The sequence below is a fragment of the Nyctibius grandis genome, chromosome 4 (genome assembly GCF_013368605.1).
Source record: "Nyctibius grandis isolate bNycGra1 chromosome 4, bNycGra1.pri, whole genome shotgun sequence".
Lineage (NCBI taxonomy): Eukaryota > Metazoa > Chordata > Aves > Nyctibiiformes > Nyctibiidae > Nyctibius > Nyctibius grandis.
This window is the reverse complement of record NC_090661.1, coordinates 20,444,636-20,469,966: the sequence shown is the minus strand read 5'-3', so window position 1 is coordinate 20,469,966 and position 25,331 is coordinate 20,444,636. Positions and strand designations below refer to the sequence as shown.

Genomic DNA, 25,331 nt, shown 5'->3' with positions numbered 1-25,331 from the left:
AACTTTGACAGGGGAGCAGGTGGACTAAAGGTATGAATGCCTGTATGGACAGGCAGAGAGCAGGGGGAATGGGCACATATGAGATGTGCTGCTTGTTTTATGGTGAAGGGAAGGGGGCAACTGGGGGGGACAGCAGGGTAAGAGTTGGCCACCAAAGAAATGGACAAAATTATTTTGTGTGTGTGGTTTCTTCAAAAAGTATTGTTTTGAGCATTTCTGAATGGGGGAAAGGTGTGTATTTGTTAGGGGTTAGAAAGTAAAGAGTGTGACCTGGACAAGGTTTCTGCACCTTATGGAGAAGTTGTTCCTGAATTTCATTTACATCTTTGGAGGAAAAAGCATGCTGTGGTGTGCTAACCTTCCCCTTGTATGTGCTCAGTTTGTTAAAATGTCAGCACCGGCGTTCCCTTACCTGCCTGCAGTAATTCCTGGGTATTTTTCTATGTGATCAATAAACCAGAGCTTATTTAAGCAATGAAATGGTACAAAACTCTCTGCTGGGAGGCATTTAATTGACTCCCTTTATTCTGCTCATCCTACTGTTGAAGGAAGCCATCAGGTTGCTGTACATCATGGCTATTTTGCTGTCCAGTAAACATCAGTTACAACCTTTACAGATGGTGAGGACTTTGGGCAGAAGACTGAGTAACTAATTCAGTCTGTCCATAATGCAGATTTTACCAGTCCTACCTAGGATTTGGATCAGATGAGAGGTGGTTTCCAGCGCTGTGCCGACGCTTTCTCTGCACTGCTGCACCTCTTGTTGATGTTATCTCCTTCCCACATTCTCCACCTCGATACTCTGAAGTATTAAAAAATAAAAATAAATTAGTGTTGCACAAACACTCTGCAACTCAGTATGGGTGGCCAAAATACTTTGTTCTCTTCAGAAAGTTATTTTGCAAAGTTAGGTTATGCTAGAAGAAAATACAGATTTGCAGGTGCCAGTTTCAGACAGTATCTTACCATCAGTTGGCACAGAAAAGTGGGATCTTTGAGGTGGCAAACAAGGTCTTTTCCCAAGGTCTCTTGTTGTGTTCCCTGGCAAGAAAATCCAGTGTTCAAAATACCACCTTAATTAAAAAACAAACAAACATGTTTTTTCCATTGGGAAGTTACATCTGATAATGTTTTCTCTAAAGAAGGCGTGTAGGGATCAGGTATTTTTAGCTGCAGCTATTCTCAAGTTGTTGTTCTTTTATGACCTTCTCTTAATAATACATTTCTCTAACACTTTATTGAAAGTTTTTATAGTTCCAGAAGCTTTTTCAGCCAAAGGCATGTTGCTGCGGGGAGGAGAAGAGACAGGAGCAGCCCACAGGCGGGAGAAGTATTTATATCTGTGTTCTAGTGGATTTTAGTGCCTAAGAGGGTGCAATGTTAGAGTTGGGTGCATCTCGTGAGGGACCTTTCCCAGGTCAGAGGGGTGGCTTGTGCTTCAGCCTTTCCCTCAGCTGCAGCAACTGTAAGATTGCCACTGTCTACTTCTTAAAAGCGGTTGAGAATGGGATCAAAAACTAAATTTGGACGTTTAAAACGTTGGAAGAGGAGAGCTTGGACAGAGGAATGACGTGCTGATGGAGATGCTGTAGTGCAGGAATCCCATGGGAGGGCAAGCGTAAGGAATGGCAGCTTAAATTTCAGGTCTTTGTGTAGAGGTTTGGGCTGTAGCTGACTCTGGAGGCACTTGGGACTTACCTACAAATGTTATTGTCTCTGAGATTATAAGAGAGCCAACAAATTTCCGTGTAAAACCTGAAGGTCATCTTCATCAGTCCACAGGCTGCTGGGTTTCTCCTCACCTGATATCTACAGACTGAAAAGCCAGCATAGATCCTGGGGGTCAGATGAGCTGGTCCTGGGCTTTTGCAGACATCAAAGTGGTGTGAAAAGGCCATAAAAAAGCTTCTCAAAGAGCGGTGGTATAAAAAGCAGGAGAGGAGAAATGTTTTCAGGTTGGGTTGCTGATGCTGTCTCTTGGTAGTTACCAGCAGAGATGGTCGGGCTTTCCCAAGTGAACTGCACAGTTATGTGTTTCTCCGTGCTTGCCTCTGATGACATTGGGTGAGGAAAGCAATTGAGCTGAGTGTAAATAATAAGCGCACGCCACGTAAACGCAGGCAGGAGGAAGGACAGGCAAGAGGTGTCTGTGCTGCACCCACGGCATGCTGTTGCATCAGGGTGGGCATCGGGGAAGTTGAACCTGGCAGTGGGGCTGGAGAGGTGTATGGCTTAGGCTGAGCCTGAGGAAGGGACAAGGAAGGTGTTTAAGTGGTTGTTTACTTGAGAAAAAAAAATATATATAAACAATACCTGAATCAGTGATGAGGAGTTTCTCCTAATTGGCAATAAATGAAATGAAGGAAACATTACCTGAGCTGAGACTGTATGGCTTGTCAACAAGTCCTTTCATGCTGTAGTGCCTTTTAAACAACCACATGCACCGTCATAAACAACAGCCCAGCTTACTGAAGGTGTCAATACTGCATGCAGTCACTGGTGCAGCCTTGAGTCAGGAAAAAAAAAATGGTTGCTGCTCCCCGAAACACCGAGGCCACATCCTGCAGTTGCCAGCGGGGGAGAGCGGGGCTGCGGGGGTGTGGGGATGCTTGCAAGCCCCGTGCTTCTCCAGGGCTAGGCAGGACTGGATCCTACTTTACTCCACAGTAAAGAGGATCTTGCTTGAAGATTATGAATCATTTACCACCAGAAACTTGCCAAAGTGGTCTTTCTTTTCTCCTGTGTTCTTGGACCGAGAATTTACTTATTTATTTTGAAGCTCATACTTTCAAAATCTGTTCAGCCTTCGGTAGAGCCTCATGCCAAAGTGATTGCTAGAGTTAAGACCTGACCTTTCCTCTTCTGGATGGGACCTCCTGGGAGCTTTCACCAGCAGACAGTGCAGGGCTGGTGCTTGAGTTCCTGCGGGAGCGCGTGGTCTGCAGCTCCTCATTTTCCCTTGCGTTGGTTTCAGGGTTCGCGGTACAGAGTGGCTGTCTGGGTAATGCTTTTGTTGCAGGGAACCACCATGTCTGTGTGAAAGCTGTTTGGGCTTGGCATCAGCTGTCGTGGGCAGATTTCAGTGAGGAGTTTGCAAGGGGTCAGCTTGGGTTGTGGTAAATAATACTTGGACTTTTCGTGCCCTTCTTGGTTTTGGGACCTGACACTTGATAGTCTGGTTGCTTAAAAAAAATACATTAAAAATAAAAGGTGATCGAGTGTGTGCTTTTTGGGGAACTGTAAGCTTGGCACTATATTTTCATGTGACACCTGTGTTTAATTCTGCGTCGCTCACTGGCAGGAGCACTGCAGGCTTTGTGCCTGGTGCGAGACTGTTTCCTTCAGTCGCTGAACAAAAGAGCATCATCAGCAAGAGTGGAAGTTTCATCTGGGTGGTTTTGGAGTGAAACGTGGTGATAAGGGATCTGGCAGGAAGGAAGAGCAGTGCATGGTGAGAAGAGAGAAACAGCAGATACTCAAAGTATTATACTCTGAGTATGATACAGCAGATACTCAGAGCGGGCAGAGGATCTTCTGGAGACGGTCTGCAGCTGGAAGACAGTGCCAGCCACTTCAAGCCAGGTCAGTGGTGCAGAGTTGGCCCTGTCTCTCCAGTCCATGCAGCTGGAGCATCGTCTCCTCTGCAGGACCCATAAGGTGATGGAGGAGGTGCTGGAGCGAGTGGTCCCCAGCAGGGATGGGAAGGGCAGGACTGGGCTGCACCTGGCTCTGGGCTGGATTTGCCAGGTGGGCTCTGAAGGGCCTCTGTCCCAAATCACCTCCTGCTGCTTTTCTTTGGGAGCGAGCCTGTTATTCTGCTGAAAACCCTTCTGAAACGAGGAGAGGAGAAACAATCTGGAAAGCAAACATTTTCTGATAACAGTGAGCAGCAGTACAAGCTTTTGTTTTCTCTCAATGGAAGGAAGTGGGAGAAATGCGTAATAGCTTTAGCGCGGCACAGGCTTTACGGCTGCAAAAGAGATTTGGCGCTCGCCCTCCTGCAGTGGGTCCTAGAAGAGGAGCCGGTGGGGAGATATCCATGAGGAGAGGACAGGCTACTTGGAGAAGGTGCGAAAGGCGCTGCTTTTCTTTCACTGCAGCTGTGCATCTGTCTGAAGCAGGTGCTAAAGGAAGGTCTGCGACCAGTGAGCCAAGATGGGAATCCAGGCCTGGGCTTACATGGGAAATAGGAACCAGGAGGATGAACGCCTTGGTTTGTACTCAGCCAGGACAAGGCTGAAGCAACTGTGCTTTAAATTAAAGGGTGGGCTCGCAGAGGCTCCTCTCTACTCAACTAACAGTGATGATAAGGAGCGAACCAGCTCTGTTCTCTGGAAAAATCCTTCCTGCTGAAGGACTTGATGTTTTGTAAAAAATAAAATGCAAAAAACTCTCGTGCAGTTGCTATTCTATTTTGAAGTCTTATCTGAAGGCCTGCAGGCATGTTCTAACTCAAGCATGGATCTTATTCTTCATGTTGGCCCCACTCTTTAGGAAAAAAGAGTGATTTCCTTGTGCCTTTCCTGTCAAAACACCCTCTACTGCCCTCAGATGTTTCTTTATTGACAACTTCCCTTTTCCAAGCCTTCTTGCACAGGGCCGAGTCCAGCTGCACTTCAGTAGGATGCATTCAGCTTTCCCAGGTTTTGATCTTGGAACAGGAAGATTCCCATTTCCCAAGCTGCTGAGGAAATCATCCTGCTTGCAAATGTCTTTTGTAGCAATTAAATGAAATTTTGTGTTTATAAGTGAACTGTTTTAAGTGAGCATGTTTTAAGTAAACTGTCTAGTTGTTGCTTTGTTGGGTGAATGTTAAAGCATTTTTAAGATAAATGCATCTTTCAAGTTCGAATTATCTTTTTTTTTTTTTTGCCTTTAGCTGAGTGTGTTTTCGGTTAAGTAAGACTGGATCTTGTAACACAGGCGATACTTGAGTTGTGTTCATTTGTTTCCTGCGGAGAATAGCATCTGCTGCTGCTTTTATGGGCAGCCTTGCATGGTTCTCCATCATACCAAATGCTTGTCTTTATATCACTGCCACAGGCTCTCATCTACTTAAACTTCTCCCTCCATTTTTTATCTCATCCAAGAAGGGGGTTTTTGTAATTTTTTTCTTCTTCCATGCGTACTATCACCTTTCCCATGCAAGCTCAGCTTTCACTGGAAAAACCCTTCTAAAACATTTTCATTAATAGACTTGAGCCTGCTGTGGTCCCCTTTGACTTGCTTTTATCCCACTTCCGTTGCTGTCCATTATTCACATCAGAAATGCTGAGCACACGGAAAACAGTAATTGTAGGTAATAGATCCACTGTGGTTTTGAGCATTGGTTTTTCTGAAGTTCCTTGTGTTGCTTTCTCAAGCATATTTGATCAAAGGTGCTGCCTGAATGCCTCCAAAAAACCAGAAGTGGAAAGACAATGTCTGGTTTGATGTGGGCCCATGTCACCTGGCTCACTCAGTTGTACATCCCTGTGGGTACTGGGCTTCATGGTGGCACCTGGAGGTTCGGGTCCACACCAGACCTGCTCGGGGCTCTCCGTGCACCACATGGAGCTGGACTCCAAATATGGGGCTGGCTCAGGCCATTCATTGTGCCACCCTTCTGCCTTTGAGTCCCTCCTGGGGTAAAAGGAGGGTGTAGCCAGATGATGTCCTCAGGCGTAGCGTTCTTCCCCCAGAAACCAAGCTGAATTTGTGCCTCCTCCTAATGTTGCGATCATCACAGGAGGTTTCCAAACCAGGGGTGGGGAAGATGCTGAGTCAGCAAGCCTGAATTTCTGGTTCACACTGGTTTGAAGTGGCCTAGGGATGCTGGGGGCATACGTCGTCACACGGTGGTACATGCCACGAAGTGTGGCAGTGCTCTGCCATCTCCCTGACGGAGGGTGTATGCTGGCGGCTGGCCTTGCTGCCACGGGTCAGGGGAAAGCACTGCTGTTGCGGTAAAGCCCGTGAGACAGCAGCGTGGTGACGTGAGCTAGCTAGGAGATACCCAAAATGCTGAAGGAGTGTTTGCAAGGAAAAAAGTGCCACTGGGGGCTTTGGGGTGAACATGGGGCTGGTAGAGGAGGGGGAAGACTCATTTTATCCCCCAAGCACATGTGCAAAGGCGCCAGCTGTTTACACCCACTGCAGCAGGGACTGGCGTGGCTTTGCTCTGGGAGTGGGGACTCCCCACTGCAGCGACAGGGAGATGTGCTCCACGCTTGCACGGGGTTGTGGTTGGCGGTGTGGGCTCAGACCACAGTTTCAGGAGCACTGCTTTGGTTGCTGTTGATGGCCAGGAGCTGATGCTGCTTGCCGCTGGTCACGGCCTGGCGTGGCATCTCACCATCTGCCCGCTACCAGCACCGGCGCCTTGCCAGTGACCGAGAGATTTGCGGCCTCTTCCACACTGAGCTCTCACCAGCGTCCAGCACCAACCTGCCCAGCTGCCTTTCCACCACTCCCCTGAGCATCGTTTCATTGCACTTATATCTGAAGTACAGAAACTGTTATTGCAGTAACATGGTGTACTCCACAATATCAGTACCATGTCCTTTTCCCTGACTGGAAAGTGGCATGTCTGTCTTTCAACCCCAGCAGTCTCAATGGATCCATTTTCAGTGTCAGGTTTAGTTCTACGTCAACCATGGTAAAGTGGTAACAGCCAAATACACTGTGAATTGTAAGATCTATCTTGGAGCCCTGACTAAATGACCTGGATGTTGATTTCAACACTATTAAAAAAACCCAAAACCCCAGCACCCCTTGAGTCATTTTTATATTCGCTCCTAAGCTGGCGAGCTGCATTTAACAGGGTGTCCTACATGACCGTTGCCGTTTCATAAGCTGAAGCATTATGTCTGCCTTAAGTCTTCGCCTCTGGCTGGATTTTATAAACATGTTTTCCACGAACAGAAGAGGGGAGGGCTTCTTGTGTGAACAATTTCCTCAAAGGGAACATAACCATTAAATTTTCTTGTTTATATAAAATGTTGCTTTTGCACAAAAAAATAGCAAAAAATGCCTGCGACTGTTCAGTTGGGGTAATTTTAGAAGTTACCAACAAACAAAAAAAAAGGGAAAGGTTACGTTGTAATTAAAAAAAGATTGCTTTCGTACTCCTTAAAAATTTTGTGTATCCTAATGCTGTCCTGCATATGGTTCAAGGCTGTAAAAGAACTTTAGGAGACATTTTCTCTGTACTTTCCAGTGTCAGATGAAATACTTCTTGTTTCCACGAATTTTTCTGTTACTGGACATGCTTGCGTGGGGCTTTGGTAGAAGAAAAGAAGTTAACAACAGCTCGCTCGTTAGCGTCCAGAGATGCTGTTTGAAGGTAATGCAAGTCCAGTCCAAGGTACTGCCAGCAAAACGGTCAGGGAGTGTCCTCTGCAGAGGCTGCCAAATACAAATAATTTACTGCATGGAGTTCTGTATATGGAGGCAGTATGAGCTGATTAAACTCGTTAAAGTGGTTGAAGGAATGAGGGTGGTACTCAGAGAACTTAATTTAAAATACATATTTTCTTAGGGGATGGGCATTAGTCTGGGTCTGTGTCAGGGTCAGGCTGATGGCTCAAGCTGCCTCCCCTCCTAAAAATGAGGTGCAGCCAGGGGCTCTGGGAAACAGTGCAAGACCCGCATGGTCAGCGCGGGTCTCACTTTAACTCAACTTATATATCCATAACTTATAAATCATTCACCTCAATGATTATTTTGGGCGAGTTTTCCATAGACAAACTGCATCTTGTTGTTAGTTAGAATTTTTAACTTCCTACCCATTTATTTCATCTGCTGTCCCAATGAATTTATATAATGGTACATTTGTTATTTCCTTATTTGTGTTTTAAAAAAGACGCCACTCCTCTGTGCTAAGGAGAGCACAGGCTGCTTGCAGCAAAATAGCTTATTTTTGCATTCTCGTTCCTTTGGTTTTGTCTAGTGAGCATTGCTAGCTTCACAGTGCTAGGGTGGCATCTTGGGTATCAGCCAGGATGCGTGTCCTCACCCCACTGCTTTGGGCACATGTTAGGTGTGGGTGGCCTCTAGCTGGCAGTGGCGGCCAAGCCAAAAAGCAGGAAAAGTTCTAAATAGCAAAAGGAGAAGCAATAAGAGCTTTTAGCTTGCCCAAAATTGCCATGTATAGCTGGAGGCAAGAATGACCATGGGCATGGTAAAAGGGAAGAGTAGCATGTCCTGTGATGTTGCTACATGGACCAAAAAAGAATAAAATACAATATTTTGAGAGGAATGCATGTCCAAGTGGAGAATGACCATGGTTGTAGCTTCCTTTAGTTTATGGTTAAAGAAATGTAAACTGCTCTTCCAGTTCTAAGCAAACAGAAGAAGCTGTTTCCTATGCTCTGTGTTTATGTAGTTCCTTTCCAGGTCAGTGCATCACCTGAAAAAAGGGTATTTTTTTTTTCCCATGGCTTTTCTGGCCTTTTTATAGACACTGGAATGTAGGAAGGAGAGAATGCAGAGAGAAAATTAGTCTTCAATTCCCAAAGCAGCACGTGGACTTTTGCATTCTTCAGTTTACTTCTCTTTTTTTTTAATGAGAAATCATTTAAATAATGGTGCCTTTAAAAAAAAAAATCATGCATCTTGGGTTTTTTTGTGCCGTTTTTTGTTTGGTTGTTTTTTTGCTGTTGTTGTCTGGAGCAGATGAGTTCCTGTCAAAAATAGCTTAAAAAAAAAAAAAGCTTGGATGCTCTTTTATTCCCCGTGAGGTCTCAAAATAGAAGCTGTTGAAGAATTGCTTGTAGACTTGCTGTTCTGCTCGGACGGTTTAGCTTATGTCTAAAGCCCCATCTTCTGGCATTGCAGCAGCTGAGCTTTGCAGAAGCACCAAGGCTGGGCTTACCAAGCGTAAAGCAGGAAGGAGAGCACATCTCTTTATCAGCCCTCTTGCTTCTCTCCTTCCATCTCCATCCTTGGGAGACCTTAACCTGAGCACCATGGCACAGCACAAAATAATGTGTATGAAAATGAGAGTGAGATGTAAGTGCTGGGCGCACAGGAAGGATGGTGGTGAGAGGGCTGAGGTTTTATCTACTGGCAGTGCTGCCGTGCACACTGGTAGTGTTGAGGAGGGTGGATAGCAAGTAAATACAGCCTTACGTAGTTAGTTATTTCTGTAACTAAGACTTGGCCAATGCATTTGGGTTTCACAGTATTGCCATAGTCTAGTGGCAAATTATTGTCATCGTTGTGACCACGGCTTGCCATCGTGCTTTAAAAGCTGGGTGCAAATCGGGAAAACAGAGGGAAATGTGTGTAATCTGCATTATAATGTGTGTAAGCCACATTGTAAGATGTGATAATGTATATATAATGTATATATAATGTAATCTGTGTTATAGGTTACTTGATGATAAAGGTGGCCACCTCTGAAAGGGTGTGAAGTCTTCTGCACTTTGGAGTCTCCAAGTTGTTGTGTCTGGGTGCTGGAGGGGTGACAGCGGGGAAATTCATCACAGGACAGCCTAGGAACATGGGGAAAAATCCATTCACAGGTGCTTGTGAGGGGGATGGCCGCTCATGACGAAAGCGAGCTGTGCTTCCTCTCCTGGGCATCGGTGCGCACTTCCCCTCTCCTGGTGCTTGCTGGCTCCAAACTGAAGCATCACGCTTTGGGGTGATGTCTCGATTTCACGCTTGCGAAACCAGTGCGTTGCTTCTCTGTGTTGCTTAAGGTGGGGATTAAAAACTTGTTTTAAAAACAATGATAGCTATATGTTGGACTCTGGTGTCCTTTGAACTGCGTTAGCTGTTTGGATGTATCAGGTAGGAACTGCGAGCGCTGGAAGGTGACTCAGGTGGCACTGCCGGTGCCAGCTCTTACACTGCACGAGTCGGTGATGTTGTGTTACTGGTCTTAACCTGACCAAAGTCCCACATGCTGCTTCTCCCATTCCCCCAGCTTGGTCCTGGGGGAATGGCCTGGACCCCCCACTGCGTCCCTCCTTGGCGGCAACATGCTCTTAGATTGGCTGAAGTCGGGTGTAATGCTGTGCCTTTGGCTGGGGCAGGGGGCATATTGTGCCTGCTGTGTTGCCGGTAGCACGTGTCTGCAGGTACAAGGTGAGATGGACTCTGAGATCTGCATGGGAAGCCCCTCCATCCCCCGGCACTCAGCCAGGCCAGAAAATGGGTAAAACACAGCCCCCTGCTGCAAACCACGTGCTGGGTTGTGTCTGAGCTGAGCATCCCTGGATAAACACCCCGGACAAGATGATGCTGTGCAGCAGGAGGCATGCAGGCTGGTTTTCTAATACCTGGCACATATGGTCGGATAGTTGTAAAATTCCTGCCCAGCCCGAGACAAAATCCCTATAATGTGTCCTCTGTGTTAGAGCAAGTCCATGCTGGGCTGGGCTGATGCTGTGAGCTGGGTGGGGAGGAAACTCATCCTGAAAAACCCCCCAAATCAACAAAATCCAAGCATGACCCACACCAAGGGTTTTCTCGCAGCGCAGATGAGCGTAGTTTACTTTCAGCCATTGGGTGCCCTCCTGTTACAGCCTGTTCCTTCCCCACCGGGCTGAGGCGCTGCCTTGCTGCCCGCTCCAACGGGACCTGCCGTTCCCCTGTGGGCACAGACCGCTGCGCTGGTAAAAGACGGTGTATCTGCCATGCCAGAACTGGAAAACTTACCAACTTCTTATTTCCTTTGCAGTGAGTGCGGGGGGAGAGCCTGCGTGCGGATTGCCTCCCGCCTTGCCTTTTCCCCCAGCCGCTCGCGGCGAGGCCTCGCATGCCGGAGGAGCGGAGGGGAGAGCTGCCGCACGGAGCTGGGGCAGCGCAAGTGAGGCCGAAGGGTGTTTGAGCAGTGGGCTGCGGCGGCTGGGGGTCCTCACCACCCCACGGCACAGACAACCATCTCCTGGCAGGTAGATGCCCGCAGGGGAGAGGACGACTCCAGCTGAACAGATGCGTCTTGGCACCTGATACCAGGCTTAGGTAAGGGCACATTGCTTGGAGCCAGGTCGCGTTTCCACACTTCCTTCTCCAAACTCACAGACCAGCTCCGGAGCAGATGAGAATAGCCCTGAGAGCCGTTGTGTGCTGTGGGTACGTGTGCTAATAAATCATCAGGATCTTGTCTGGTGATGATGCTGGGTGCTCTGGCTTGTTGGGATCTTGGTGGTGGTGTCAAAGCGAGTTGCAGTGGAGGTTCTCACTTGGGTGTTCCCAGTGCCACTGCTAAGGGAGGTGAGAATGTTTTTATCCAGCACAGTTCTGGATACAATGCAAGTTTACTGGGACGAGAACTCATTTGAATTTGCTGTAATCCTGTGATTTCTATCTGTACTGCATATGTCAAGCATCACCCGTATAAAGTGATCTATGGGCAGTCATTTTCCAAGACCCTGAGACAGTTAAAACATAAACCTCCTTGCAATTCAGCTGGCTTAGTGCTCCTTACACTCTTAAAAAAAAAAAAAAAGCATGCTTGTGTGCTCTTGAGTTTTTGTTGTAGTCAAGGAAATAAACATGCAAACAGGATCTCCTGTATCTTGGTTCATCCTGCTTGATAGTAATTTCATTCCTGAAGTCGTAATTCACTTTGTGAGTGCAAGTCTGATTTCCTTGTCGGTAGCAGGGTTGTAAGTGAGTGCCGGATTTGGGCTAAGATTGGTGATGTGAAGTCTGGTGACGTGTTGTTTAGAAGCTGGTGCCTGGCCAGGGCATTTGCAGTCTGGGTTTGTTAATGAGAGAGGAGCTGCGGATGGGGATCAGCAGAAGTCCTCCATGCAAGCACATTGAGTGTGTTGTCCGTTTTGGGATTGAAATTTGGGTTTCTAGTAAAAAATACTGCAGCAGCTGTGCCGCCGCAGGTGGGGACGCTGGCCAGTCTTGTAGCAAGACCTTGAGAGCAGCTTGGCTTCCGTGTGGGGAGCCAGGTCTTGTGAAGCAGAAGCTCTGCCTGCAGTTGGTGGCACATGGCCGTCGCTTCCTGCTGCAGCTTGTCACGTCCCAGGCATGCAGCCCTGCGCGCTGGCTCCTTCTGCACAGCTTGGGAGGCTTTGAGGTTTCCTTGGGCCGTGGCCACGCAATCAAAGCAGACCCAAAGCCGTGCTCATTTTGGTTCATGCTTGGTAGGTATGTGCAGTGGTGTGACCCCGCAGCTTTGCTTTTGAAAGGCTTTAAGCACGTGAGAGAGGAGCCTCTGGTGACAGCTCCGCTCTGCTCGCAACTGCTGACTGTGTCCCCCAAATTATACCAGGCAACCAGGACGGGGAGTTTGCTGCGAGCCAGTAGCCTGCATGGTTCGAAGTGTGCCGAGGTGCCTGTTTCATGCACTTAAAAGAACCCTGATAGGGTTTATTCAACTTTTCACAGCTTGCTTTAGCTGCTTTGTAAGCACTGTTGCACCACTTCGCATGGCCGGGTTTATTCCAGGGTGTGCAAACGCACGAGTCACTGTTACAACTAGTAGTAGCTTTACAAGTGAGAGCAATACTTTGCTGGGAAGTGGTGCAGACTGCAGGTGCGCCTCGTACGAGGGTCTCACCTCTTAGCAGGTGTTGTATAAGCATTTCCACTTATACAGATGCATAAGCATTTCCTTTAAGCCTGTTCCCCTAAAGGAAAAATTGCAGGTTCGTACTATAGACAGCTAAAGATACAAAACGCTGTGTTAAAATGTGCTTTTAAAATAGAACACGAAACAGGAACGGCAACTGGTTGAGTTTCAGCAGTGGTGGATGTGGTTGCAGTAGGTACGTACCTTTTTGACTTTATTCCACAGCAGCAGTTTCAGTCTGATACAGGCCAGTGTGGTGTTTAAGTACAGTGTGTCAAAATGAGCTTGCTTTTTTTTTTTTTTCTTCCTCCTAACAGCAGTCTCTATTAGTAGCTAATTGGGCACATTCAGGACTCCAACACATCTTCACCTAAACTCATTTCTCCTTTTTGAATGACCTTCTGCTTGCAATAGCATGCAGAAAAAAAAATCGTACACGTTTGCGTGGACTTGGGTGCCGCTGGACAGGAGAAACATACGGTGCTGTGAGAAGTTACTGAAGCAAAAATGCAAATTCTACAAGTTTTGCCCTGGAGATGGAGCGTATTGAGGAGGGGTGGAGGCGGTTGAGATGACTCTGCCTGGGGGACGTAACTGTTGTTAAAATTTTGTAACTCAACAGTATTCAGCTGTACACCTGCTTCGTGCTTGCCTTTGATTTGCTGTAGCTGGTGGATGCAGCGGGAACTGAGAAATAACCAAAACATATAGTCTGTAGTCTCAAGTGGCTTGAGTAGATACTTTTCTACAGTATAAAATATTTAGAAGTTGGGTTCCAGAATATCCCCAAATCCAGCCCAAGGTTGAGAACATGATGCTATGCTGAACTTCCTAAAAAGAGGAGGAGATTTTACTGATATTTTCATTTTCAAAAGCCCTTCTGCCAAGTGACACTGGATCTGCAGTTCACCATGCAACAAAATGGTGAAGTTGAGCAGTACAGTCTGATGCCAGTGCAGCCTGACAGTGTAAAACCTGTGTAAAACCACTATAAAAGCATGTTAAACTTTTGTACTTTCCTTGTAAGGAGGCAGAAAGGGCTTGAAGAGACTGAAAATTCAGCAGCTTTGACTCAGATGGGTTGCTTGGTAGCACCACCACAGCTACTCCGTTCAGAGGCTGGGAAACTGCTTTCTGGCCAAGGTCCCAACAGCAAAACTACTTTGCAAGGAGGGCTCAGAGGAGTCATGTCTGGAGTCATGGTTGCAGTGAATTTCTGGGAGGGCGTCTGAAGACATGCTGATGTGCAACCATCTGCAACCCTCTGCAGGGCCTGTCAGCTGAGCCTTTGATGTCTCAGCTCCAGTCCTTAGACCACATCAATTTGCATTTTTGGTGGATTGAATTCTGCATACAGGTCTCACGTCCTGGTGGAGTTTACTGGAAGTGTGTCCTTGTTTCATATAAATTGAGCAGTGGGGAGAGTGGGACCAGGTGGTGAGCAGAGGGCTGCAGATGTGGCCTTGGCAAGCGACCTCTGGAAAGAGGTGGCAGTGTCTGTATCTTCTGCAGGTACTGGCACAGAGGGAGCAAACCAGGCAGGGTGATTACTAATGGAGACATGTGTCGTGGTTGGGGGTGACGGGGAATGTGTGTGTGTCCCCTCCCTGGCCGCGGCATGGGCAGCACTGCCGCCGGGCCGTGGGAAATGCTTGGTTCCTCTTCTGGGTTGCAACATGCAGGTTGGGTGACTGGTGGCCAGTCGTTCCCATGCTCCCGGCCAGGCTGGTCCCAGCGGGTACCACCCTGTGCAGGAGCTCAGCAGATCTTTCTGGAAAAATACGGGACTTTTGGGGGAGGGTTGTAACAGTAAATCTGATTTATGGATAGCAATTTTTGCACCAAGTCTTGGATTTTTGATGCAGACACCTTCTTTCCGCTGCCAATACTTGAGATCCCAGCTGGTGAATTAATTTCAGGAAAGTTGTTCTCATCCAAAATTTGGATATTTTATTTCGGGTTTGCTAATGGCTAGATAGTGTTCAATGCAGGTAGGCAGTAATATACATTTTCATTAAGCATCTTTAGGTTTACTGTTGCTTGGATTAATTTTTACTTCCTTAAATTGTAAACTGAAACCTGCAAGTTTTAGTGTGAGGTGACAGAGCGTGGGGTTTTTCAGCTCATTCTTTTTAAAAGGAACTAGTTAGTTGGTAACTGTGTTTCCCAGTTGAATTTAAGTGTGCATGGCTTGGGGCTTTCAGTTGCTTATATCTTAGTAAATTTATCTAATACCATTCTCACATTGTTCACATTTTCTTTCCATTCCTGTTATAGCTGCTTCACCTTGTGTGTTTATCATGGAAAAAAAAACGCTGTTAGCTGGGAAAATACATTACTCGCAGGAGAAAATTGGATGGCAGGCTTGAGAAAGTCATCTGAGTGGTGTATTAGGGAAAAAAACAGTCTTCAGTCTTATATAGGTATATGGAGAAGCATGGCAGGTACAGGCTGCGCCTATTTATAGGTAGCCTGTTTATATCAGGGCAGACTTATGTGCTTCGTCAAACTCTCCAGAAAATAAATGTCTCGGTAGTTTTCATATACAGAAAGTGTCATTTCCCTTAAGGAAATGCTATAACTTCTTGGTGTCAGACTACTCGGGAGTTCAAGTATGCGCAGAATTAAATAATAAAAATATCCATATTCAATATCTGTGTCCAACATAGGCTGTTACAGAGCTAAGCTGTATTCTCTTCCCTCTCCAGAGAACTTTGGAAACCAGCTGGTTGAGCACAGCATCGCTTTTGTACTCCAAAAAGCAGCGGCATTGTGGTCAGACGCCGAGGCCGGTGCAGCCGCTTGCCATCTCCAGCCCTCCCACTGCCATCAACCATTTTCTCTGCTTTCAAGTTTTTTCCTAAATTTGGACTTTTGCGCTATTGTAGTGGAAAGAGAAAACAAATGTGCACATTCCAGGCATGAGATGTAAAACTGGCGCCTTTGCACCAGTCTGGCTTTTCTGGCTGCGGAGAGGCTTTCGCAGAGGCGGATGCCAAAATATATGTGGTCTTGCTGTTGCCTTCTGCTGTGTAAACCCTCCCGTGTTACCTAGTCGCTCTTCCTCTGGTTATTCTATTACAGATTGTGGTCAGAGACGTTCAGAATAACTTCCATTTTGTAAAGGTCTTGAAAAATTGCCCATTTAATTTGACATACAGTTTATTTTTTCCCTCCAGTCTACAGAATATTTGTATTTTTAGCAGCACATGGAGGACCTCATTTGAATTCTTTGGCCCCATAATAGCCAAAAAACAATGTCAGAAATGGGGAAGTGAATTTGCCTTTGAGTTAAACTTTGCAGAAGAAAGATGTGAGAAGGAGAAGATGCAGATATATTAGATGACACCATGAGACAGTTACTCAGACCTTGCTACTTTGAAAAATGAAGCTGCGATTAACGTGTGTTGAGCAAAATTCATGGGAACATTTGAACTAAGAGCTGCAGCTTGGAAAAATAAAGAAAAAAAATACACTTTAATGTTTCTGTCCTTGCTCTGTTTTGATTGTGGAGTCAATAATGGGGAAAGAGAGACCTGTTCCTGCTGTGAATTTGAAGAGTTTGCTTTTTTCCAGTGTCTGCACAGATGAGTGTAAAGCAGTGAAATGCCTGTGCTGTTGGCTGATAACGTGTTGTGGAAGAGCTGCCCTGGTAGCCCTCATTATTGCGTGTGGTTTAATATTTCTATCACACTGCTGGCAACCAGAAGCGATGGCTGCTTTCGAAATTAAGAGTTAGGGAAAGGTGGATGTCTTGGCCATCTCCAACTGCATCTGAAAGACATGGTGGCAGCGTGCAGGCTGCATTAAGGAGTTGGTAAGATGAGACAAATAATCACTTACGGACATCTGAAGGTGCAGAGAAGTGAGCTGAGCCTTGGAGAGTGCTGATGCTTTTGCTCATCGTATCTCCCCAGTTTCTTTTTTTAATTGCTCTTTTTTTTCGCCTCAAGTTAAAATCACGTTCTTCATATCATCCCAAGTGCAACGCCTTTGGCTGCTCTGGCTTGTCTGGTGCCAAGCGCTGCCGCAGCCAGCTGTGCGGTGGCTCACCAAGGTGCAGCTCCAGCCAGAAGCTGGGGTAGCGTGTCCTACAACAAGAACCCTTCAGGTTCCTCCTGAAGGGAGGTCAGGATGGCTCCTGATGTCCATTAAAGAGCTGCAATGGCAGCTTGGAGTGAACTTGTTCTTGAGCAGCTATTGCGCAGTGTTTTTACCTGTGGGTAGCAATGCTCCTCTTCTCTGCAAGGAGGTAGTCACCAGTGCTTTGGGAAAGGACCAGGATTTACTTTCCATCTTTAGACGCAATACAGGAGTCAACCTGCTCTTTTTTATTTTGAAAAGGCTTTGCAAAATTTTTTAATTTCTTGTGGGAGGCTTTCAACTCTGTTCTGCTAGGGGGATCCCAGATGTCCCAGGGAGCTCCTTTCAAACCCTACAAGAAACCTCTGGACTGTATTATTGAAGTTGTTTAGCTTTCAGATGTTCTGGGTAAATCACTGGATCATTCACAATGTGACAATGGGGAAAATAGTGGCTCTTAACAGTTTTTTCCCAACCCTGCTGACTCTTTTTACAGCAAGCAAAATAGGCAAAACCTCCTTAGAGCTGGGAAAATGCAGTCTGCCTCTATAACAAGCTATTCTAAGAGGCTTTATACTCTTAAGTGTTCAAAAATTTTTCCAAATGCTAAGCCACTTGCAACTGTGGACTAAAACTATTTTACCTAGCTGTTCTCAAAATGCGTAGTATCCATCTGTGATGTGTGGCGAGTTAGCAGGACTCTGAAGGATGGAGCCATGTAGGTGATATCACAGCATGACTTCTCAGTGCTTACCCTTTCTGCACTGAGTAGGGTTTATAATTTGCAGCAGAAGTGTGGGAAAAACTTAAAACTACTTTTAAAAGCTTTTTTTTTTAAAAAAAAGGCAACCAAGCACTGGGGAAGAGGAGCAAGGGGAAGGTACCAGGAAGATGTATAGCTCTGAGGCTGGTTGGAGTCTGTCTGTTTACAGAGCACTTGGGAATGTGGTCAGTGGGCTGGAGATGAGTCCATCCCCATTGGCTGCCTGTCCCTACTGCCGTCCTCCATGCCTGAGGACTGCCATGGCCAGGACTGCACTGCGGCAGCATCGCTTCCAGGGCCTGAAGGTTTGGGTAATGTGGCTTGCGGTGGTGCTGTAGCCATTGTGCGGTCTGAGCTGGGCTGGTCGTGGCTTCATAGAGCTTCAGAGGAGGACTTGGTAGACCTTCCCTCTGCCCTCTTCCTTGCAGCCACCCCATGGGGACTGTGGTTCCCTGGGGATTTTGTCTGCCCGTATTGTCTCCTCAGTGTGTTAGATCAACCTTTTCCTTTGGTGAACAGTGAGAAACTAGTTATGGCTTGACAGGGAGGGTGCTCCTTTGGGGTTGTACAAGACAACACTCAAGTTGTGTTTGATGTGGGAAGTTATCTCGCTCGTATGTATGTGTATGGGATGAAGCAGAGCAGTGGGCACAGACCTCGGGGAGCTAGACTGGGTCTTGTTTAGACCAAGACTGGTCCGTCTCGGAGTAGATGGGGACTCTGCAGTCATCTTGCTGCTGTGTTGTTTTTCTTTTGGGGGTGTGTATAGAAGGTAATCATCTAGAGGCCAGTTTACTTGTTGCATGCACACTTCAGTAGGCAAAAGCTTCTCCATTTAGTTTCTCCTTTGATGTTAAATCTGCCTTCGGATGCCCCTACAGAGCATCTCGTGGCTTCACATCCATAGCTGAGGGCAAGAGCGTGGTGGTTTGCTGTCACCCACACGAACGCTGTGCTGTGCAGCGCCCAGCTGGCACGCGACCTGTGTGATGCGAAGGCTCTGTGACTGGTTTGCATGTCTCGATTTAAAAGCAGGATGTCTTTTGTGTGCGTGCCTAAGAACAAAGACACGGTGTCTTGTCTTACAGCAGACAAGAATCCCCCTTGCTCAGATTCAGTTGTGTCCCTGTCAGAGAGCAGGGAGCTGGCAGTCCTGCTGCGTGCAGTCAAGCTCCGTGCACGCTTCGTACAGGGGCTTTTCAACCTGAGCCTATTTTTCACTGTGGGATACGGCTGGAAACTAAGGTTGTCAGCAAAGATTTTTTCTGTTGGCACTTTCGTAAAACATTTCCCATGCTGTGTACACATTTACTTATCTCCTTTCCCCCCCCTTCTTTTTTTTTTTTTTTGCCTTACAGCTTCTGACATGAAGAAAGATATAGAGTCTTTAATAGCCCAGGAAAAAGCGGAGATCGTTGCCAAGTATGAGAAGGTACCAACCTCGTGTTTCTCCCTGACATGCTGGCTAAGGCTGAAGCTATTTAATTGATTAGGAATGCTTCAAATAAGAACTTTTGCCTCCCTGCAGGCATCACCCCAATAACCCTCGTGCCATCAGGTGTCGTGACGGCTCTCCCTACCTGCTTCTGCCTGCACATCCCCTCTAACCACATGCCCAGGGTTTCTCGCAGATCCCATGTGTGCTCTGCACGGATGCCCAAAGGCCCTGGGCTTCTAGTGCTTCAGCGCTCCCTTAACACCAGGATGGCTTATGCCCGACAGCACTGGTTTCTCTGATGTACAGCCCTTCCCAGCCCATAGCAGACGCTGGATAGACTGTACTTGCACATTTTTCTCTTGCCTGTGTTATACTTGTCTCTTTAGAGACAAATGGCTCTGTGCCTTCTAGCGTGCGGGGAGGGAGAGATGCACGCGCTGGGGACAGGGTGCAGGCACTGGGGCATTCCCAGTGCTGGGGCCAGCTCATGGGTGTCCTTTCTGCTTTCAGGGCAGGCAGGAAGGAGCTCAGATTGACCCGTGGGAAGATGCCGATTTCACTCTGTATAAAGTTACAGACCGGTTTGGATTCCTGCAGTAAGTCCTCCTACCCTTTCCTGTCCTCTCTGAGCCACGTGTCTGTCCAGACCATCCATGTGCATCGAGTGTGGTGGACCCAGCATCGTTCCTATAAGCCGCTCTGTGGCCTGGCTTGATCTATCCCAAATGCAGGAGGAAAGACTAGATGTGCCTTCTCCCCCAGTCACACATGTTCAAACACTCTAATGCTTTGAATCTGCTGCAAGGCAAGGCTCAGAAATTGTTTCTCATCACAAGCCTAGTGTCAGGAGGTGCAGGCTGGTGCTCCTGTGCCTCGGTGGAGGCCCATGGTGTGTCACAGAGGGAGAGGCTCTTGCGTTTGCACCTGATGATTCAGGGAGGTGTAGGAAGAAATGAGACAAGAAGTCTGATTGTTCTCAGTTCCCTTAGGAAATCCCCATCCTAAGCAAGGCACAGATGAATTAGATGCACACCCTGTGCCTGGGAAGAATGTTTAAAAGAAATCCGAACAAAAGTTATAATAGGTGTTTTGTGTGCAGGAGGGGGGTTCGAAGCAATTGGTGTCCAGAAATCATCTCCCCCTCCCCACACTTTAATTGCTGATCGTATGTATAATGAAGAAGAGCTTTATACCCAGGATTTCCAGCAAAGTCCAGTGCTTGATTACCCCTCAGCAGCTGCTGTAGGGTGGTGGGATTTTTGCTGGTGCTTCCTCTGCATCTTCATCAGGGACAGCTGTAGGAAAGGCACGAAGCCCCCAAGCCATATCTTCTCAGTTGCCCGGGGTGGTCCCCAACCTGCAGCATCCCACGCTCCTCTGAACCCTTTCTTGCGCATAGAGTAACCGGTGACCCCTTGCTTTTCCAGTGAGCGGGAGCTGCCGACCCGCACAGCCTTGGAGGAGAAGGTGAGAGCTGCCAGCTCTGACGTCATGGGTATCAGGTCCTTATCACACTGGCTGGGGAGGGGACGGTTTTTGAGGAGATGAATGTGGAAGTGAGAATGAAGCAGGTAGCCAGCACCCGCTGGTCACTGCTGCTTACGCAGAGGTGTGAACTCTGCACGATGCCTGGCTGTTGGAGCTTTTATTTTGCTGGGTCAGTCATCTCCCCTCCTACATTGAAATCGCACCTTTTAAAGCAATTTTGAGCTTTTCATAGAATCATAGAGTCGTTTTGGTTAGAAAGGACCTTTAAGATCATCGAGTCCAACCGTTAACCTAACACTACCAAGTCTGCCACTAAACCATGTCCCTAAGCACCACATCTACTATTTTAAATACCTCCAGGGATGGTGACTCCACCACTTCCCTGGGCAGCCTGTTCCACTGCTTGATAACCCTTTCTGTGAATAAATTTTTCCTGATATCCAATCTAAACCTCCCTTGGTGCAACTTGAGGCTGTTTCCTCTTGTCCTATCACTTGTTACCTGGGAGAAGAGACCAACACCCGCCTTGCTACAACCTCCTTTCAGGTAGTTGTAGAGAGCAATAAGGTCTCCCCTCAGCCTCCTTTCTCCGGACTAAACAACCCCAGTTCCCTCAGCCGCTCCTCATAAGACTTGTGCTCTAGACTTGTTCTCCAGAACAAGTCTTTTCCCTCTGCTTTGGCACAGTGCTCAGCAGCTGTGGCTTGAAAAGGGGATCGCGCACACGGGGGAAAGCAGTGGAGGTTGTTAAGCCTGTGTGTCTCATTGTTCTTACCAATGCTGCTTTAACTACCACGGGTTGAAATTACCAGTTCCTACAAGCACCTGTGGATTATTCCCATCCCCAATGCAAGGTCTTTGCATAGAAGAGAATGAAGTTTCATGTTTTCAGGACGTATCTCCTGGGGCTTTTTTTCTTAAATTTGTCTTGTCTTCTTCCCCCTCGCACCAGCAAAAACAGCAGGAAATCGAACGTGTGGACAAGTGGCTAAAGATGCTGAAGAAATGGAGCAAATACAGAAACAGTGACAAGGTAAGGAGGAAAAGAAAGAGCTCTTCTCCAGAGGGATGGGAATGTGCATACTTCCAATGAGTCAGGCTTTTGAAAAGCTGATAGAGAAACCAGACATCACTAGAAAATATTGCCTAATTCTACCCATTAGTCTTTAATATTTAAAATCTTTCCTTGAAGTTGCTGAGTTACCAGTCAAGGGAAAAGTCCTGTTCTGACTACCATAGTTTTACAAATGCTTTCCCAAATGCTGCTGGTGTGTTTGCACTTCTGCTTCCCTGTGCAAGCAGGAGCACAGCAGAGATATTCGTGTGCCCAGCTGGGTTCCTGCCCTGAGAGACACGGGTGCTGCATGCCTCAGGTTGCTTCTGGGTCCCCACCACCTGGGAATGGCATGGGAGATGTGACTGATACGGTCCAGCTGATGTTCCTCGTAATTTTCTCTGGAGTGAGAATTATTTGTCTAGGACACCACTAAGATTTTGTATTTTGCTCCTAGCTGTGCATGTGAGAGGCCCCTTAGGTGCTTAGGTGTTAGATTGTGTGCACCTGTCTGTGGAAGTTAAGGATGGAGACACCAACCTTGTGTCTTGGCTTTGGTGTTCAAAATAAACTGCACCAAACGCCACTGCAAAACTGAGTTGCTTTTAATAAATAATACTTGTAATATGTTCCTGTTACAAGCCTCTTGAAACAAAAAAACCCTTGAACCTAATGACAGGACCCTTGGTAGGTAAGGAGAGGAGCATCACGCCTGACCTGCTGTGCTCACGGCACTCTGCACAGGAGAGGGCTGAAGCACAGCATCACCTTGTTGCCATGGCCTCTGCAGCCTTCTTGTTTGGCAAGAGGAGCAGGGTGTTTGGCTGTATTGCTTCTAGCTGCTGCCGAGAGTCCTCAGGAGAAACTTGAGCTCCGTTAAAAGGTTGTGCAGAGGATATCTGTGTAGCTGCAGGGGGGGGCATCGAGCAGAGCATCCCTCTCACCCGGCCATCCGGAGTGATGTCAGGTTCACCTAGCCAAAGACCAGTTGTAGTCTCATCCTTTTTTTTTAAAAAAACTAAAATCTTATCTTTGTTACGGCAGGGATGGAGTGGAGGTGGGCTTGGGGTTTTATAATCCTTCTGTTCCCTTCAGGGTGGTTCTAATTATTTTGTTCATCGGTGCTCCACAGGCACAAACGCCGGCTCTCCCGTGGCTTTGGTCTTTCTAATTAGAAGTTAGCACTAATTGGTTAGCGGCTGTGTGGGTAAAACACCAAATTCCAGCAGAGTGCAGGGAATTCCTTCAGGTCCTGGAGGATGTTCGGGATGGGTAATGATGAGTGCTTTTAGCACGCCTTGGCTTCCCTGGGTCAGTGGTGGGGACAGACAGGATCTGGGGTGAGGGGTGTGTGGAGCGGTAGCGATCACCGTCTGTCTTTTGGATTTACCCTGATAATCAGGGGGTGTGTTAAGCACGCTGCAGACAACGTCGCTCAGGTCTGCTGGATGGCGAGGGGCTAGACCGGCAAGTGGGTTTTGAGGGTCTTTGGATCGGAAAATCACAGAGCTCTTGTAATGGAATAAATGGTGTTATTTATAACAGCCCGTAAATGGTTGATGGCTCTTGGGCACAGATGTGGCATTGTCCCCGTGCTGGGGGACTGGAAATGGCCACCCCCCCTCGCAGCAAACAGAGAAGCGGTGCTTGGCCCCAGGCAGGGAAGGAGCAGTCTGGTGACCCCGGGGAGTAGAAAGGAGCTTTGGTTTCAGTCCCATCCAGCCTAACACCCCGCTGCCTTCCGCCAGTGCGAGTGCAGGCAGGCAGGTCTGTGCATCGGAGCAGCCACGCAGCAAAGACCCTAAGAGGCACAAAAAAAGTGCTTTAACAAAAAAAATTAGGTTGTGTCCTTCACCTGGATGTGCAACCCCATGCTCTTGTGTTGTGAGCGTGGAAGCTGCTTGGAGATTCCTGCTGCCACGGCTGGATGCAGCTCAGACGTGGCATTTCAAGGACCTTATGCAGTGATCACAGTCATGCCCTTCAGATGATTATGGGGTTTTTCTTGCTAAAGTAAACGTGACAAGCCCTTGATCTGATTTTTCTAAAGCAGGGTGGATTGGTTTTGTTCTCTCTCTGAGCACTGAGGCTGTCACATCTGCATTGCACGTTTCCTTCAGGTTTGTTTTCGGCACTTCGCTGACGTGATGGAAGCATGAGTGTCACAAGACAGCAGCTCTGTGGTATTTTAATAAAGACTAGGATGTCATCTTTGGAAAAAAACCTCTTCCTGAAGACAGGAGCCTTCCCTTTGATGTTCATTTTGATAGACTGCATTTTATTAGAGGGAAAAAAAAATCTTGTTGCAGGAACCCCAGGTAGTTTCACAGGGAAGCTGCCCTGACTTTGGCTCTGCTCGATCGATGTAGAAACCCATCTTATTTTCCAGGATGGGACCTTCCAGGCTTCAGGGCCAACCTTTCAAGTCCCAGTTCACATGCCTGGACCTGGCAGACAGCTCCATATCGAGTGCTTGAAGAGGGACTCTTGGCTTATCAAGCAGGCTGTTGTGTTTTGCAGTATCTTAGTACCCGATCAGAGCTTAGGTTGTTATCTCAGACTCTGTGTTGTGAAATGTCAGCAGCAGGAGGGAGGTTGGGTACCTGTCCAGGGCTCTGGCCCCAAAGCAACGACATGTCAGTGGGTGAGAAAGCAGCTTTTTCAGACCCCCAGTGTGAGCCATTGCCAGAGACTGGCAGGTTTTGCTTTCTGTTCCCCCTTCTGCTGCCAATGTGCGTCCCTGCATGCTGTTGGTTGCAGTCTGGGTGTTGTGGCTGTCACAGATTATAGGAAATAAGGCTGAAATAAAAACCCTTAAGAGGAGGGCCTCCTACAGTCCCTAGCCCAGGATGGCCTGGCTATGCCTAAAGTGATTCCTGGCATAACCTCTTTCAAGATGAGCAACAAATAGAATTAACTTAATTAAAGTGATGCCCTGGGGTTCCTTGTGCTCATCACTGCATCAGATCTGTCTCCGTCTCTGTCCTAGACACATTTTGTAGCAATCTGATTTTATTTCAGTAGCAACATCAACAAAAAGTGACACCAGCACAATTCGTCACGTGGATGGGATTAGACTGATGCAGTGGTGCCTTTTCCTGGCTGTACTTCCACAAGAGAAGGGACAAAAATAAAGGAGTCCATGCAAGGACCACACTGCTTTGCAGAGTTGAGGTACGTCAAACCTGCAAAGAAGCGCTAAATTGTGTAATTCAGGGTTCAGCAAAGGGAGGCTTAGGTGGTCTGTGTCCACTACACTGCTGTTTTAAACCCGGGTTTAAATCCCAACCTGACTCTGCTTGGGAAGGTTAGGAAATGGTTAGTGCCACGTAAGAATACACACAGTTAAGGCAGCACAGTTTTGCAGAGAAAAAAAGAGGCTGTGCTGTGTGCACTCCAATAGTGGGATAATTTATTCATTATAGCTCTGAAATAAGTGGATTTCAGCCAGAAGTATGAGTCCTAGGAAGAAGATATGACCTCTGCATCATTTGCAAGCTGCTTCTTCCTGCTGGCCATGTGGGATGGGACCTTTAGAGAGGGATGTCTTTGGTCAGAGATGTCTGGTGTTTAGGCAAAGCCTGTCTTTGTGCATGGGGGTAGTCTTGTCTGTGCTAAGGTCACGGGAGTGCAGGGTGCTTAACCCAGTGCATGCCAGCAAAGCAGTTCAGGATGAATCAGGGCTCTGTATGGACTGACACAGAACCCCAAGAGCAAATAATCTGCTACTGCTGGGGAGAGCCAGCAGACGTTTGTCATGGCAGCATCGGCTGAAGTCAGGTCCCCTGCCCGCAAATGCCGTGGGAAGAAAAGGGGGTTGTGCCTGGGAGCTGCAGGGTGACCTCTGCTGCTGGTTTTTGCCATTTTGGAAAGGCGGGTAGCATTTTCCTCTCCCCCAAAGGCAGCCCTGGTAATAAATGTATATGCCCGCCCACGACACGTCAGCTTTAGGATTTACATTTGCCCCTGCTTTGCTGCCGAAGCC

The 25,331-nt window shown here is 47.4% G+C and overlaps 1 protein-coding gene across 3 annotated transcripts in view; it reads left to right on the top strand.

The window, feature by feature from the left end:
- The window catches only part of LOC137662817 (USP6 N-terminal-like protein), a 91,100-nt gene that overhangs the window by 43,542 nt on the left and 22,227 nt on the right, over nucleotides 1–25,331 (top strand). For all 3 annotated transcript variants that reach the window (XM_068399531.1, XM_068399532.1, XM_068399533.1), the window contains 5 exons: nucleotides 10,670–10,953; nucleotides 18,725–18,798; nucleotides 19,315–19,400; nucleotides 20,232–20,271; nucleotides 21,245–21,325. In XM_068399531.1, the coding sequence (XP_068255632.1) occupies nucleotides 18,733–18,798; nucleotides 19,315–19,400; nucleotides 20,232–20,271; nucleotides 21,245–21,325 (273 nt within the window). In that variant the 5' untranslated portion in view covers nucleotides 10,670–10,953; nucleotides 18,725–18,732. The remainder of the gene's footprint in view (nucleotides 1–10,669; nucleotides 10,954–18,724; nucleotides 18,799–19,314; nucleotides 19,401–20,231; nucleotides 20,272–21,244; nucleotides 21,326–25,331) is intronic.